Below are 16,907 nucleotides of genomic sequence, written 5' to 3'. Positions count from 1 at the left end.
GCTTCATCATATCTTAGACTTTATCTGGCTATTCTTTCTTAAGATCCAAGAGTCAAGATTGTTGATAAAGATTGTATCACACTGATATAGCCCAGATACTCTTCTGAACTACAGCTGCTTTCAGAGAAGCTGTAGGCTGGCCATTACTGCCTTTATCTTTCTAGCTTATTAGAAGTTACTGGTGTACTCATATGTCAAGCTCTTACCAAGTGCTTACTAGGGAATTTGCATTGATCTCACTTTAAGTAGCAGTACATAGACTAGAAGATAAATTATTTTCTCCTCTTTTGGAAATAACTTTTAATTTCGAATGGCTTATTTGTTATGCACAGGAGGTCAAACCCAGATGATGGCTGTCAGCAGGGAACTCAGCTGGGCCTGTCAACTAAGTGACCTAGGCTTCTCTCAGCATGACTACTGATTTTCCTGAGAACAAGCAAGCATCCCGAGAAACACAGAAGCTGCAAGGCTTTGATATTACTTGGATGTACTAAAAAGTCGCTTTGTCACATTTCTACTGGCCAATCACTAAGGCCAGCTTGGGCCTAGGGAGGGGAAGGGGTTCTATCTCGTATTGTGAGAAGTAGCATGTGTGTTTTGGGGAGAAAGGCATTAATGGACACTCCAGGAAGATTGAGAACATCTTCTCCCCTTTGGGGGAAGATACCATGTGCAAAAGTAAACAAAACAGCTAAACAGAACTGGACCCAAAACAGAAAAAGGATGGCAAGGGCAGATGCAACTTGAATGAGAGGAAGACAGCCAGGCATGGATCTTTCTGCGGCAGAGGCAGAGGGATCTCAAGTTTGAGGCCAGCCTGGACAAAGTTTAGCAAGACTCTGAATAGGAAAAATAAGAGCTGGGTGCCACTGGCTCACACCTGTAATCCTACCTACTCAGGAGGCTGAGATCTGAGGATCATGGTTTGAAGTCAGCCCAGACAGAAAAGTCCCCAAGAGACCCTTGTCTCCCACTCAAAAACCAGAAGCGGTGCTGTAGCTCAAGTAGTGGAGCTTGAGCACAAAGAGACTTGGGGACAGTGCCCAGGCCCTGAATTCAAGCCCCATAACCAACAACAAGAGAGAGGAGAGGGAGGGAGGGAGAGAAAGAGAGAGAGAGAGATAGAGAGAAGTTGTCTGAGATACAGTTCAAGCAATAGAGCATTTAGCAAGTGCTATGGACTGAAGTCATTTCTAGACCACAGTATTAATATAATCCATATTGTATGTAGGCCTGAAACCTGCCAGACACAATGTTAATAGTAGCCCTATGAGAGAATAACAAGATACATGACATCATAGTATAAGACATGTTTTCAAATGAAAGTGGCCAGCTGGTGGAGTGCTTGCCTAGCATGCATGAAGACCCGGGTTGGATTCCTCAGCGCCACATGCATAGAAAAAGCCAGAAGTGGTGCTGTGACTCAAGTGGTAGAGCTCTAGCCTTGAGAAAGTCCAAGGACAGTGCTCAGGCCCTGAGCTCAGGCCCCAGGACTGACAAAAAAAAAAAGTGGCAAAGGCAGCGGTGGCAGAGGCAGTAGTAAATGCACATGCAGTGTAAAACGGAGGAAACTATCTACTCTGAGATTAACGTCCCTTGTTACTGATGAGGGGATGGCTTCCATGGAGGAGGTCTGAAGGTCTTCATTGGCGTTCTTCTTCCCTATCAGTAGTGCTCATGAGACCAATATCCTTCAGTGACATACCCACTGAGCCCATATGCTGTTACTTTGGAACCCTCTGAGATGAACCGCCAAGATGGTCCAAACTGCTGCAAGTCAGCAGCTCCCTCTGGTGGTTAGAACCAGAGAACCAGGGTTTTGTTGCTTTTGTTTTGCCAGTCCTGGGGCTTGAACTTGGGGACTGGTCACTGTCCTTGGACACTTTTGCCCCAGGCTAGTGCTCTGCCACTTGATCCACAGTGCCACTTCTGGCTTTTTCTGTGTATGTGGTTCTGGGGCTTTGTGCATGCTTGGCGAGCACACTACCACTGGGCCACGCTCCTGGCCCCTGGAACCAGTTTTGAACACAATCTAACTGGGGTTTAGCCTCCATTAGCAGAATACAATTAGCAGAGTTCAAAAGCTAGAAGCCCTTGAGGAACTTAATGTCTTCCTGGAAGGTCACTGTCATTGCTCTCCTCCAAAGGACTAGGTGCCTAGGACAGAGGGCAGTGTAAGGGAAGTAAGGCAATGGAACTGGAAGAGTACAGCACCAGAAAAGCCACTGTAACATGAATGCAAATCCTCTGCAGAGCACCTGAGCCCTGCCTGGACTGTGGACTGATGTCCCTCCATCTTCCCGTGAATAGGGGTAGTGAGTACACAGACATGGGGCTGGCCCTGTCCAAAGATGTTCTGAGTTTCTCATTGGGAAGCACTAGAAAGATCAGGGGAAATATGTAGCCCTTTTCATCACCAGTCCTGAGGTTCTGCAAACATTCTACAACAGAAGTACAACTGTGGGGAAAGTTACACTGCTTGCTGACACTATAGCCTTCTTGGACTAAAATGAACAGAGAGAATTCTTAAAGAATCCTGAGGCAAACTGGCTGCACAACATTTTTTATTTTTTGCTAGTCCTGGGCTTGAGCTCAGGGCCTGAGCACTATCCTTGGGATTTTTCTCAAGGCTGGAACCCTACCACTTCACCAGTTCTGGATTTTCCTATGCATGTGGTACCCAGGAATCAAACCCGGGTCTTCATGCATGCGAGGCAACCACTCTACCACTAGGCCGAACTTCTGGCCCTGCAGAACATTTTCTTAGCTGTGTCCTGACATGCTGGCACTGCATACCAAAGGAAGACCCCAGAGACCCCTGGCACAGCCTGTCGGAGCTGGTGAGCTAAACCCCTGGGAAGACTACAGACCTGTCTGTAGTCCACTTGAGCCAGCCAGAGGCACTGGCATCTTCTACAAAGGGACTGGTGCACTCTTGGCTTCTCGTTAGATGCGCTGGTGTCTAGCACAATGAGCAGTGAACACTTGGGGAGCTATCCACATTAACCATACACCGAGAAATCCAGCAAATGATTCTTGCTGCTTTGGTGTAAATTCTCTACCTAGAGCTATAACCTGATTCTGGTAGCCGGGTCACCTCACAGCAGGTGTGGTCTGGCCTTCAGAGGATAACACATGAAGTAGTTTACTTCGGGAGCCTGGGTTAAAGCACGATTCCATGCTTCTGAGCTCACTGAAGGGGAAGTATCTGAGCCACTCTACACAGGACCATGGGCTCCCAGCCAGCCTGGTCAGAGAGGCAGAGGGCAGGTGCTGGAGATCTCTAGTACATAGTGCCAGGGAGCCATCTGACACTGGTATTAGGAGAAGGTAAGTATGTAGAGACCTAGTGTGTAAAGTCAGAATGATGTGGCAGTTACTTAAATGTCTGTCTCTGTGTGGTGATTCCATCACAAGCTTGGCCCACAACTGTGCCTGGGATTCCTCGCAGAACCAAGCATCCAGGTCACATCCTGAGCTGAAAAAGCATTCCGTGCAGAGACCTTCAATTCCTCTGCTCCAGTCCTCAGCTGTCCTCACTCTCTGCCTCTGAACACAGTATATGTGGGAGGTGGGGCCTACCAGCAGGACTGCCTTACCTGGGATGACAGGTGCAGTCCCCATAGCCACCTAACTAGCAGGTTTGCTTCATTCCTTTCGTGTTTGCTGAGTTCACCACAACTGTAAGGGGACATTTGACCACTGAACTCTCCATTTGTGTTTTGTCATCTGTGTGAGATTGTTCTCACTTGGTTACAGGCTCTCCCTCTCTGCCAGATAAGTACCGACATGCCCGGGAAATGATGTTGCTGCTGCCTACACACCGGGACCGCCCAAGCAGTGCCATGTATCCAGCAGCCATCCTGGAGAATGGACAGGTAGCAGACCCTGCCTGCTGAATGCCCTCTGCTGTAATTGGCCTGGGTTGCCCTCATTGCATTTGATAGACCCTCTGTATTGTCTTGTATGCCTCCTGTGTTGAGGCATAAGGATGCTGCTGAGCTCCTGAATAGGGAGAGGAGGCATGTGTAATGTACCTCAAAACAAAACAAAACAGAGTGGGGTGCAGGTAGAATGGCAGCAAGGCTGGAACCAGTACTATTTGAATCTGTCCTTCTGGCTAGCTTCCTGAACTACTCATTGCATCTGACAGATGAAATTAGTTGACTGTGAAGAAGATGGGTCATGAGGATGTCCTTGCTGTATGTAGGGCATCCGCACTGGACAGGCTCTGTCTTTTAACTGTCCAGCTTCTCTGGTTGCTGGGACTCTTTGCAACAGTTCTCTAAACACCCTGCCTAGAGGCCGGAACCAGGAAGTTACAGCAAGTCGCTCTCTCCTGTGCAGTCTGAGGGCACTTGCCCTTGTGAGTACATAAAACCCATCTTTAAGTGAACACTGCTCAGTGCCAGGAGTTTCTCAATGGCCCCTCACTGTCCTGATCAGCCCTCTCAGGGAGATTTGTCAAGCTACCACCAGAACAGCATGTGACTCCAGGCTGAGGGGTTGCCTTGCCCTCCCCTTGGTGCTGACATAGGGCTTACGGAGCCTCTCAGATCCGTTCTGTGAGCTCTCCCGGGTAGACAGGTGAATGTGTGCACAGGTAGAGGCTCCAAAGTGCCTAGATCCTGCACAAGACAGTTTGGACTGGTGCCTCAAATGTCCATGGAAGTGCTCAGAACCAGACAGCCCTGGCAATCTTCCCCAGGGCTGGCATGATTCATTTCTCCTTGCATCTCAAGCAGGAGACCAAGCATGCTTTGGGCTCATCTGATCTTGGAACATCCTGATTCCTGCAGTCCACCATACTACTTCCCAAGATGCAACTGGTTATTTTCACACAATAATGTTTTTTTCCTCTCAGCCACCAAACTTCCAGCGGGCCCTGTTCCAGCAAGTAGTTGGAGCCTGCAAACCCTGCAGTGATCCCAATCTGTCTATGGCTGAAAAAGGTATTATTCCCCTTCTCCAGGGCTGCCTGTGTGTGTCACCATACTGAATGTCTGACTCTTGTCCCTACCAGCTGACAAGAGATGAACCATACCCCCAACGAGTCTATTCATTAATGCTAACCAATTCCTAAGCTCACCATTTTACCCGTATCTGGTTTGGCTCTTGTTTTGCCTGTATCTCCCTCTCATGCAGTCCCGTCCTCTGAGAAGCCATAGCGGCCGTGAACCCAACTTCATGCAAACTCAGACTGCTGTGGGCAACCTTCCCTAAGCTCTCTTCTTAGTAAACCTCCAGAGTTCAGCAAACCCACTGGTCCCTTTGGTCTCTCAGAAACCTCTCTTAGGAGTTCACAACAGGCCAATAAAAGCCCTAAAAGGAATGAAAAGGACATACCCAAATGATTTTCCCAAAGTTCAGGTTCCCTGAGAGAAGCAGTCGGTGCTCCGGAAGAGTCCACTTACCTTGTAGCCATGTAGCCATTCTGCGAAGCAGCTTCTGTGAGTTCACCAAAATTACAAGGCCAACAACCATACCACAAGACTGAGGAAGTCCTTTTAGAACTGGCACTGTTTAGAGCACATGGCATTTTACCCTATGTTTTGCTCCTGAAAACTGATAGAAGAACCTGCCTGTATGACCCTTATAACTGGCCTGACACTTGAGTTAATGCTGTCACAGAGCAGTGCCTAAATGGGAGCAATGGTAAGTGTTCTGCCACCCAGAACCTAGTCCCCTGGATTCTCCCTTCCATCTGCTGGAGTTTATAACATACTTAGCCTCTCAGTCTTTATTTATTTATTTATTTACTTACTTATTTTTGCCAGTCCTGGGGCTTGAACTCAGGGCTTGTGCACTATCCCTGAGCTTCTTTTGCTCAAGGCTAGCATTATACCACTTGAACCACGTGCCACTTCTGGCTTTTTCTGTGTATGTGGTACCAAGGAATGGAACCCAGGGTTTTCATGCATGCTAGGCAAGTACTCTACTACTAGGCCATGCTCCTGGCCTGATATCCCCTATCTTATCAGAACATGTCCCTCCCAAGTTTTCATCATGTCATTATACCTGCTGACCTCACTGTCTCTGGTCCTCGATTGATCGTCCTGGAGGACAAAAGACCAAACACTTGGTTTCACAGTCTCAGTGCCTGGTGGGCATTGATGCCAGATGATGAGCCAAAAAGGATTGCTGAAGATGCCTTCCTAGCCTTAAGGCTCCACATTCTGAAAACAAGGTGCTTCTTGGGCTCCTTCACCTATGAGCCAAAACAGAGTTCATTTTTTTGGCTTTGAGGGCCAGAATTCAGAGTGGGTTTTCTTCATCCTGAAGTACAGAACAGTTTAAGAACTAGCCAAAAACCCACAGTCTGAGCTCAAATGAGTGGTAGTGCCAGACCAGGATGCTATGCCAACTGGACAGTGAAAAGTGTCAGCCTCGGGCACAGTGTAGCAAGAAGGTAGATATGCCTATCCTAGGTTTTAGAGGAAAGGCAGGGCATCCTAGAACACAGGATGAGCCAAGAGCAACCAGGTCCACACCACAACAAATTAAGCATTTGCACAATAGCAACACATCTGCCAGAAAAACACCCTAGGCTCCTAACTGGAAACCCCAGGAACTGTACATTCTTGTGCATATGGTGGCCATTCTCTTGTCATTTAACATCCTGTCATTACTTGTCCTTGATCCTACTTGTCACTTGCATAGGTCCACTAGGAAACCTTGCCCTCTGCTAGAAGCTGTACACTCAGGGCCTTAGGCTAGTGCTAGACAGTTAATGCTAAGAGGTGACAGGATACGGCGGGGGGGGGGGGGGGGTTTGTTATTCTCCTAGGATGTCATACCATCTTAGCTCTTGTACATGGTAAAGGTTCACAGGTCTCACTGCTTACAAACAGCAGGCTAAGGGCCCAACTTGATGGCTTCAGGTTCTCATGAATCCGCTCAGGCAGACACCCTTCTGTCCACCATTACAGCCTTGCCAGCTTTCTCTCTCCACATTCTTCCTTGGGCTTGTGTTCCATGGGGCTTCTTGTGGATAAACTTTTGAAGCTCCACAATTGTTCAGGGTTAGGATACATTTGCAATCCTGGTCCATCAAATTCCTGAGATCTGTGACTTTTTGAGGAGAGAGTGCCTCAGTACTTCAGTAGCTTCTCCCATCCTGAGAGAGCATGGATAAGAATAGTCCTGCTGATGGGGTGGCTCAGGCCAATGAAGCCAGGTGAAGAAATCTGCTTGATGCTCATCAGACTCGGGATTCTTTCCTTGCTGCAGGGGACAGCTGGGCTGCCACAGCTCTGTCTCCTCACATTTGACGTAACTGACTGAATAAGCCTTAGAAGTCAGGCTGTTTGGACAGTTGACATTTTGCTCTATGCTGTAGTCTCTGAGCAAGAAGGAAAAGGACCATCAGCTCCTCATTCTTATATCACTATGGGACCACCCCCTTTAGCCATTCTCCCCAAAGACCAGACTCTCTTTCCAGAGCCTCCCAAGTCCCATCAGGTCTTGGAATTCCCTAAATCAGTGCCTGAAACAGGAAAACCAAAGTCTAGTGCTTCTAGTTTCCCTTTAGGTCACGCTGGCTTCCCCTGCTACTAATAGCCCATAAGGCTCCAGAAAACAGCATGTTTCTTTTTGCTGACATTAGTTCTCTAGGAAAAATTAACAGGCTTCACACGAGCTTTCCTGTACCTGCAGAGTGATCCCCTAAGTTCCACCTATTGTTTCTTTCCCCTCCTCTGACACCAAAGCACCAATCTTCTGCGGCTAAGGGCCCAGTATTGTAACGCTGGGCTTCTTAGTGTGGCCAGTGGGCAGCTCTCTAGATGTTTCAAAGCATCTACAAACTCCACAGCCTCTCCTTTATCTCAGGAGGAAATGGGATCCAATAGGCTGGGTTATACATTCTTAAACACCTGCATCACATGCCTCTCCTTGCCTGGACAAACCTTGTATGCTTCCCAAACTCAGTCAGTGGGCATAAGAGCAATAGGAATGGGTCAGTTTTGGTGTTACTACAGGGTCTCTGTGGGGCCAGTTTGAGAAGCAGGTCCTTTTTATTCTTGGAAACCCTGGAAGTACAGTCTATCACCTGTCTTGCTCCCTGCTTTTCCCATGGGGACTGGGTTGAAGGGTCCTGACTTTTGACTGATACAGAGCTCTGTGACCTGCATTCTCACTCTCTTCAGCCTCTTCTGTCCTCTCTCTTCTCTTCTCCTGCCAGATCTGCAGATGTTCACTTCTTCTTGCACTTACTTTCTGCTTAACTACATCCTGAACACTCTTCAGACACCATCTGTTGCCATCCTCTGGAGCAGCTTCAATTCCTTGCACTTGCCTCTGTGAACTACTGTGCCTCCTTTGGCCAGTTGTTAGTTTCCAGGGCTGGCAGGCCACTCCCATGTGTACTAGACACATAGTACACCCTTGGAGAAGCCACAGATCATAGGATAGGCTTCTCCTGGAGGGTGGCTCAAAAAGTAACCTCCATTCATGCCATCTCTTTCCGCCCTTCAGCGGTGCCAGCAGCCCCCAGCAGCTGGAGTCTGGATAGCGGAGCCCAAGAGGCCCAGCCCTTCCTGTCTGCCCACATGGGGCACATCCTGGCTCCCCCAGTGCCTCCCCGAAGCCTGCCGCATGGTAAGACCTCCAGTGGGAGCTTCAAATAGTCCCTGGTCTCATACACTGCTCAAGAGCCAGATAAACAGTCACCTAGGCCGAGAAGATACACACTGTTCTCTAGGCCAACACAGCCAAGGAGAAAACATCAGGGAAGATCTTGCAAGGCTTTGGGGTCAGTAAGTTTGAGTCCAGCAGGTTAGCCCTGTAAAGTTACACTAGCCAGAGAGGCTGAAGACTATAAAATCAACTCTGCCAGGTATGCCACTCATCAGCTGTCACTGTCCAGCCAATAGGGTAAGGCTGCTGCCAACTGCAATCCACTGGCCCATAGGATTCAAGCCCTCGCCTTTCATGGCCTCCTATGTGGTATGAAAGCTGTTTGCCCCAGCAGCCTGTATTTTCAAGAACATGAATGTAAACAATTCTTTTTCAATGCAGAAAAGTCCACAAGGGACTCTTCCCACACCTGCCCAGTTGGCTCAGCAAAATGGTGCTGGTGTACAGTTTACCAGGGTTCCCAGCTGAAACTCTGGCTCTGTTTCCTTTTCAGGTCATTATTCCCTACACTTTGATGCCTTCCATCATCCTCTGGGTGATAACCCCCCAGCCCTCCCTGCCAGAACCCTGCGCAAGGTAATGTACTGAAGCGCTACTTCCACCATTTTATCTGCTGTAGAGTCATCCTGGGGTCTACAAGAGGAACCTGAGCCCTTCCCTGCTCGGTTGTCTCTCAGAATCCAGCCTGGCAGAAGCTGGGGGTGTTAGAGCCACACTTGGGCCTCAGGTAACTGATACACTTTGCAACAGGTGAGGACAGGGAGATTATAGAGGATCTTAGAAACAAGAGACAGTACCAAGGGTATGTGGGCAGTGAGCGCTGAGAAACTTGGGAGTTCAACACTATAGGCTAGGTAAACATACCTTGCTCATAGAGCCTATTACGCTAGTGTGCAGAGAAAGCAAGAAGCACCAGTCACCAAAGCTTAGCTTCAAAGTCAAGCTTCTAGGTTTAAGTTAAACCTTGCTATTAGATTTTTCTGCAAATGGGAAGCCTGAGTCAAAGAATTTGGAAACAGAACCATGACTCCACGGTTCTCTCTGCATTGCCCAACTAGCCCGTAGACCCAGACTTCTGTCAATAACCCAAACCATAGACAGCCTAGAACTTGGCCCCAGGGTGGGTGCACCCAGCCAGCACAGGAACCCACAGAAGTACAGTGATTCTGGGGCTTCTTGGCTTGCTTGGGTGGGGCAAACATTGCTGAAGAAATAACTTAACAGTTGATGAGGTCAGAGTTTACTACAAAGCAGAATCTAGCTCCACGTAGCTGGCCAGTCAGCCTGTCTAGAGAGGGATTCTAACGTGCCCACCCTTTCCTTCGCACAGTCTCCTCTCCATCCCATCCCAGCTTCCCCCACAAGCCCTCAATCAGGCCTGGATGGCAGCAACTCTACACTGTCTGGCAGTGCCAGCAGTGGTGTGTCATCCCTGAGTGAAAGTAACTTTGGGCCCTCCTCCGAGGCCCCACCTCGAACCGACACCATGGACTCCATGCCAAGCCAGGCCTGGAATGGCGATGAAGACCTTGAGCCACCCTACCTCCCTGTCCACTACAGCCTCTCCGAGTCCGCTGTCCTGGACTCCATCAAGGTCCAACCATGCAGAAGCCACTCAGCTCCAGGGTGCGTCATTCCTCAGGACCCCATGGACCCTCCTGCGCTGCCACCCAAGCCCTATCACCCCCGCTTGCCAGCCCTGGAGCATGACGAAAGCATGCTGCTGCGCGAGGAGACTGAGAGGCCGAGAGGCCTGCATCGCAAGGCCTCACTGCCTCCCGGGAGCGCCAAGGAGGAGCAGGCCCGCATGGCCTGGGAACACGGCCGAGGGGAACAGTGAAGAGCAAGAAGGCAGCTGTCACCGTCTGTGAGCAGCTTGCCCCAGCACTCCAGGTCTGAAAAGCAAATCCCTCCCAGGGAGCTGGAGAGGCTTGGCGCTCAGGAGAGAACCACCTTGAGTATGTTCTACTGCCGTCAACTCATGTGTTGCCATGTTCAGAGTCCACAGCAGCATGAAGGGTTGTGGTATCTTTTTTTACGCTTCCATTTCTATGAATTGTCCTTTCTTTTCTTTATGCAGTAGATGCTTTCTTCCTCCTGCAGTTCCAGACCACATGGAGCTTTACAGAGAAATTGCCCAGACGAATTGCTTTGCAGCATTGCAGGGCCCAGGAGCAGGAGCCCAGATTCTCCCTCCAGGGTTGACATGCACAGAAGAATGGAAATTGCACTAGGGATCTCTTCCTTTGCTGTGTGGACAGGAAAGTTCATGGTTGCATTCAGGGATTGCCAAGGACCACATGGGCTACATGTCACAGGTGGACACAAAAGGGCCACAAGCTGTTTTTGCACAAATGCTTGTCCGCCTGCCCACTCTTCCATCCAGGAGTGTGCAACTGAGGGGCTGGTCAGGCCAACCTGCCAACTCAGGCATGTGACTAGCCTAACTGCATGCCCAGGGCACACTGCCAGGCTTCCATGGGCCAGCCTTGTCTCCTATTCCACCTCAGACTTTTCACATCACTTGTATTTGACTGGTTGTTCCCTTCCACTCAGAACACCTCCTGAAGCCTCCCTGGTGAACGGATCTGCAGGGCTGACTCCCACCCGCTGAGGCTTGGATCTCTGGAGGAGCAGAGCCAGAGGGGCTCTTGCTCCTAGAGGCTAGGCCCCTTCTCATGAGCTAGAGAGAGATGGTATAAGCATGAGGCTTGGGTGTGGCAGGGGCCAGAAAGCTGCTGAGCTTTCACAGGTGGCTAGAATGCCTGCCATTAGCTCCTGAATCAGGGATTTTCAGCACTACCTCTGAGCCATGGGGTTGGCTGCCTAGCCAGGCTTCCAGGCCCTGAGGACATGTGGTCAGATGCAGTAAACTCTTGGGTAAAAGGTGGGAGGAAATTTCTCCTTTTGGAAGTAGCCACGCAGAATTGTCATCTTCCAAGTAGCCAAGTATAGCACCCGGCACTAGGGCCATGGGGACCACCACTCAGGGTTCGTTTGGGGTGGGCAGAATAGTTTCTCCAGCCTCCCCAGTCTGTTGGGCAGGGTGCAGTGTTGTCTTTATAGGAAACTCTTTCAGGTCAGGGCACTGATTTTTCCTCTTGATGTATTATTTGGGGGGGATCGGGGGGGGGTATAGTACTATTTTACCAGGGTGCTTCTAAGTCACTTAAAAAAAAAAGCTGTCTTTGAGACAATTTTTTTTCTTTCATTTGCTTGAATTCACATTACTGATGGTTATGATTGCCTTCTTACTGCACAGGTGTGTTGCGGCCAGTTCCTCTGGCTGGCCTGGCTGGCCTCCATGCCAGGCCCTGGACCCTAAACTTCATCCCTTCCCCACAATCCCTTTCCAAACAGAAAAGGCCATGATCAAGGTGTTTTGCTCTTGTAAACAAATGTCAACTTGTTTTGCAGAAATTGCCAGCAAGTAACCTATGGGGAAGGACAGAAGAGTCTGTCTGGGGGTGACTACAGTGTGGGGCTTTTCTCATCCAATCAGGATTACTCCAGGCTGCATGGGACAGGGGCTACTCAGGAGTGGACAGTCAAGGCCATGCCAAGCTCAAAGGGCAGACCTGTTCTTGCATCTAGACTCACTTGCAGTCTTCTGTCTAGGGACCATCTGGGGTTCACATACGTCTGAGGGTCAGGGGTTAGCTTTGCAGTTCTTAGGACACCTTTAGATTTTTTTCAGGCACTTCCCACGCTCAAGTCCCCCAACCAAGCAGTCATCAGGTAAGACCACCTTCTTCTCCACCATTGGTGGCCCAGGAGGTCTGGAGCGGAGTGTAGGTTCCTTGGCCTTGTTTTTGCAAGGTGACACAAATGTGTATTCCCTCCCCCATTTTCCCTGACTGGATGAAATAGACACATTCTGATACCCTTTTATTGGAGGATCAGCCAGTTTGAGGGAAAATATGAGGTCAGAGATAAGAATCCTTTGAAAAGATTGTGAAATACTGATTTTCATTCTTTCAAGCTTATTTGTACATAGTTATTTGAATGCTGTGTATTTGTACAGGAATTTGAGCAAAAAATGTATAGAGTGTGATGTCCAATTGGTAATCAGTCCTATAAATGTGTTTTTAACCTCTGGCATTCTGTGCTTATTTAAAACAAGAAAACTAACCACTTCCTTTGTGTATTCATGTCTAAAGAAAAAGTGGTTTAATTTACCTGTGCCAGAAAAGTTAAAAAGAAAAACAAACGAACAAAAACATCCTTTGTACCAATGTCCCAAGAGATATACTACTGTATATATTGTGGTAGCATGTTCTAAGTTCAGCAAGCAATGTGAATTTCAGGTGTAAATATCTGCCATTTGACCCCCCTTGACTGCTGTGATGTGAATTAAAGATGAATACCTGATACCGACACACTGAATTCACTGGGTGGGAGCCGCAGAAGGGCCCTTCCAGGTCCCGGGCGCTCCTTTCGGCTCGGCCCGCCGGCCCGGGCCGTGGACGGGACGGCCCCGCAAGGGAGGCCGGGGCCGGCGGGGGGGGGGGGGGGGGCGGAGGCGTGGCCCCTGACCACGTGACTCCTGCGGCAGGGCCGGCCTCCCCGAGCCACGTGACTTTTCAAAACAGGGTTTGCCTGCCGCCGGCCACTCACCCCTCACGGGCCTGGAGCACGAGCAGGGCCAGAACTCCGGGCCTGCGCCGGAGCTCGGGGGTCGCTGCGCGGAGCGGTCCTCAGTACCTGGGGGGTGTGCGGGCCCCCCACGGGGAGTACGCAGGACGACTGGACTGGCAGGACACAGCCACTGCCTGGGCAGGAGCCGCCGTCCCCTGCCCTTAGCCAAAATGGCGCTTCGGCTGCTTCCGGCCGTCCGTCCCGGTTCAATCAGCGGCCGACAACTGTCTAGGGCCAAGACGCCACCAGCCAATGGGGAAGGGCAGCGTGGAGCGGCGGTTCTGGGCTCGGGCGCGTAGAGACCAATGAGGCCGCGGCAGGTGGGCGGGCGCAGCGGCCGTCGGCCAATGGGGAGCTCCGGCGTGCAGCCCGGGCCCCGAGGCGGCGCGGCGCGGCGGGTGCGGTTCAGTCGGTGTTCGGCGGCGGCGGCGGCGGCGGCTGAGCGGGAGGATGTGGGCCACGCACGGGCTGGCGGTAGCGCTGGCCCTGAGCGTGCTGCCGGGCGGCCGGGCGCTGCGGCCCGGCGACTGCGAAGGTGCGGGAGGGACTCCGGCCTGGCAGCGGCCTTCCCCCACGGAGCCGGCCTGGAGGCCGGGGCGGCCGGGGCCGGTCCCGGAGCGGCCGACGGTGGAAGGGCCCGGAGGGGCGGGGGCGGGGAGAAGTGGCGGCCAGGTCGTGCTGGGGAAAAGAAGAAAACGAAACTGAGGCGGAGACCCACGTCATGCCGGCCTGGCCCCTCTCTGGCTCCGAAGGCGGCCCCGGCCCGGGCCGAGCGCCGACGGCCGTGCGGGGCGCGGGGAGTCGGGGCGGGGAGTTCCGACGGCGAGAAGCGGAGGCGAGCCGCCTTTGGATGGCTTTCCCTTCAGACTCCGCGCCATTTGTGAGGTCACAGTGAGTCGCTGGCTCAAGGACACCTTCACATTTGGGCTTAAAGCTGATGCAGGGAGTCCGGGGGTGAGTGGTGGAGTTGAGCCCCCCACGCAGCACGGAGGGGATCCCGGACACCCGTGGGTTCCTGTAGTGATGGAGCCGAGTGGCTGCGGTTCACGTGGCCGAGAGCCCCGTCCCTCTCTTTTTATGTATTTGTTTTTCTTTTTCTTTTTCCAGTTTGCGTTTCTTACCTGGGAAGATTTTACCAGGACCTCAAAGACAGAGATGTCACGTTTTCACCAGCTACTATTGAAAAAGAACTTGTAAAGTTTTGTCAGGAAGCAAGAGGCAAAGAGAATCGGCTGGTGAGTAGCTGATGACCCCAGCTGACCCCTGGCACCTGTCTGCCCTCCACCAGGGGGCCGGATGTCTTTGAGCTAATGGGAGACTGGAATGTTGTCAAGCAGTACTTCCGGAGGCAAGGCATCAGGTATTCGCCCTGGTGCTGACTTGTTGGTAGCTATTATGCACCTAGTGTGAGCTGAGAGCTGGAAATGCCAGAGGAGAAAGATGACAGGAAGACCGACAGCCAGCAGGATGGATGCCATAAAGAAACCCTAGATTGTTCAGTGGGTAGACAGTGCTCAGAAGGGGATCTCTTGAGGAAAGGTCGTTGAAGTGGAGTAAGGCAGTGTGACTGCCCTGGTACCAGAAAGAGTTTGGCATATGTGAGGGCCTCCTATTTACACTGACTGAATCTGACTGCCAGTCTGTGCCAAGCGCAAAAAAAAAAAAAAAGTGTTTTGACTTTTTGCAGGGCTGGAGGATGGGAAGCAGGGCAGGGTCTTGAACTTGGAGGCTCGAGCTTTCAACTTTAAAGTGGTAGGCACTTGGCTCTACTCACGTCCAGCTTTGTACTGGTTGGTTTTGTCTTGAATTTTCTGCCCCAACTGACTTGAGTCCTCAGTTCTCAGCATTGTTAGTAGCTGGGATTACAGGTGTGAGCCTGGCACCTAGTCTGAGATGAGCGTGTGTGCATGCCAGTCCTGGAGTTTGAGCTCAGTCTTGGTACTGTCCATGAGAGTTTTTTGCTCAAAGTTAGCACTCTACCACTGGAGCCCCAGCTCCACTTGTGGCTTTTTGGTGCTAATCGGGGATGAGTCTCATGGACTTTTTCAGCCATGGCTGTCATTGAACCGAGATCCTCAGTTCTCAGCCTCCTGAGTAGCTAGGATTATAGGCAAGAGCCATGGCACCCAGCTAAGATGACTTCAGAAAGCCTTTGTCCATTCTTCCTGCAGTGCTACTACATTGGGGCCACGGAGGATGCTGCCACCAAGATCATCAACGAGGTGTCAAAGCCCCTGGCCGCCCACATCCCAGTGGAGAAGATCTGTGAGAAGCTGAAGAAAAAGGACAGCCAGATCTGCGAGCTGAAGTATGGTGAGTCCGAGATCAGGCCTTACTTCAACTAATGTGTGCCTTCAGAGCTTGCTTTCTTGTGAGAAGGTGGTAACGGAGGGCCTTGTAAGTGCGGAGTGTTGTGTAAGAGTGAGGGTACCAGGGAAGTTGTCACTGAAGTGGGCGGAGGTCAGCACACTTAGCGGGCTGCTGGCAGAAATACATTCTAGTAGGCCACCTATTAGATGAGGACTTTGGATTTCATCTGAGTGAAACTGGGGAGTATTAGAAGTTTCTGAGCAGAGAAGCAATGTGATAAGGCTTCAGTTTGGGGTTTTCCTTTTTTTTTTTCTTTTTTTCCACTCCTGAGGCTTGACCTCATAGCGTGGGCACTGTCCCTGAGCTGCTTTTGCTCCAGGATAGCACTCATCCAGTTGAGCCACAGTACCACTTCCAGGTTTATCTGCTTATGTGGAACTGAGGAATCGAACTCAAGGTTTCATGCATGCTAGGCAAACATTACCACTATGTCATATTCTTGGTCTTCTAAGAGTGTTCCTGGCACAGGTTAACTGACTTCACGTTACTCTGAGCATGTGTTCCTCCTCTGAAGACCACAGGGGCACTCTATTGCTTGCCCTGTGGTAGACTGAGTGAAGGGCCAGTGGGTCCTGACTGACAGCAAGTAGGGTTGGTTGCTTTAAGGAATGCTTTGGCCCTGGGGGATGGCATCTTTGGTCTCTTGACTCCTGTCACCACTCATGCATTTCCAACTCTCCCTATAGACAAGCAGATTGACCTGAGCACTGTGGACCTGAAGAAGCTCCGAGTGAAAGAACTGAAGAAGATTCTGGATGACTGGGGAGAGATATGTAAAGGCTGTGCAGAAAAGTCTGACTACATCCGCAAGATAAATGAACTGATGCCCAGATACGCCCCCAAGGCAGCCAGTGCTCGGACTGATTTATAGTCGCCCAATCTCTACTGCACCTGAGGGAGGGAGTTCAGTTGTCTCTTCGCTCCCCCCACACAAAAAAGCCTTTTTGTAATTTATTTTTTAAGCGGGCTCTTGACAATACAGATGTGAAGCCTGGAATGTTCCTGATGATGCTGGCTCTGCAGTGCCCACCTGAGGGACTCACTTCCTCTGTTGCCGGCTACTCTAGGACTTCAAAATGTGTTTGGGATTTTTTTTTTATTAAAGGGGAAAAAAAATTCTAGCTGTCCTTGGAGAGTTAAAGTGAGTGCTAACTAGATCCTGCTGGTCTACAGAGTTTGGGAAAATAACTCGTTTGCCCCACGGGATACCAGGATGGGTCGTGCCAGGGCCTCAGCCTGGAGAGGGGCTGGGTTTGACACCT

General features: G+C 50.8%; 2 protein-coding genes across 9 annotated transcripts in view; both read left to right on the top strand.

The window, feature by feature from the left end:
• Positions 1 to 13,008, top strand: part of Dock3 (dedicator of cytokinesis 3) — a 150,544-nt gene extending 137,536 nt beyond the window's left edge. For 4 of the 8 annotated variants that reach the window (XM_090323337.1, XM_090323338.1, XM_090323340.1 and 1 more), the window contains 5 exons: positions 3,760 to 3,878; positions 4,865 to 4,952; positions 8,476 to 8,598; positions 9,131 to 9,213; positions 9,968 to 13,008. In XM_090323337.1, coding sequence (XP_090179463.1) covers positions 3,760 to 3,878; positions 4,865 to 4,952; positions 8,476 to 8,598; positions 9,131 to 9,213; positions 9,968 to 10,477 — 923 coding nt within the window. In that variant the 3' untranslated portion in view covers positions 10,478 to 13,008. Of the gene's footprint in view, positions 1 to 3,759; positions 3,879 to 4,864; positions 4,953 to 8,475; positions 8,599 to 9,130; positions 9,214 to 9,967 lie in introns of those variants that run through there. The other 4 variants (XM_090323336.1, XM_090323341.1, XR_016533464.1 and 1 more) reach the window with 4 other exon arrangements.
• A 669-nt stretch (positions 13,009 to 13,677) lies between these two features.
• Positions 13,678 to 16,772, top strand: Manf (mesencephalic astrocyte derived neurotrophic factor). The gene is made up of 4 exons (XM_090323310.1): positions 13,678 to 13,810; positions 14,383 to 14,510; positions 15,447 to 15,588; positions 16,332 to 16,772. Exons 1-4 carry the CDS (start codon positions 13,726 to 13,728, stop codon positions 16,514 to 16,516), a joined length of 540 nt encoding a protein of 179 aa, XP_090179436.1. The 5' UTR covers positions 13,678 to 13,725; the 3' UTR covers positions 16,517 to 16,772.
• The last annotated feature ends 135 nt before the right edge of the window (positions 16,773 to 16,907 follow it).

Source organism: Megascapheus bottae, chromosome 32 (assembly GCF_031878675.1).
Source record: "Megascapheus bottae isolate mThoBot1 chromosome 32, mThoBot2.hap1, whole genome shotgun sequence".
Classification (NCBI taxonomy): Eukaryota; Metazoa; Chordata; class Mammalia; order Rodentia; family Geomyidae; genus Megascapheus; species Megascapheus bottae.
This window is presented reverse-complemented; position numbering and strand designations above follow the sequence as displayed.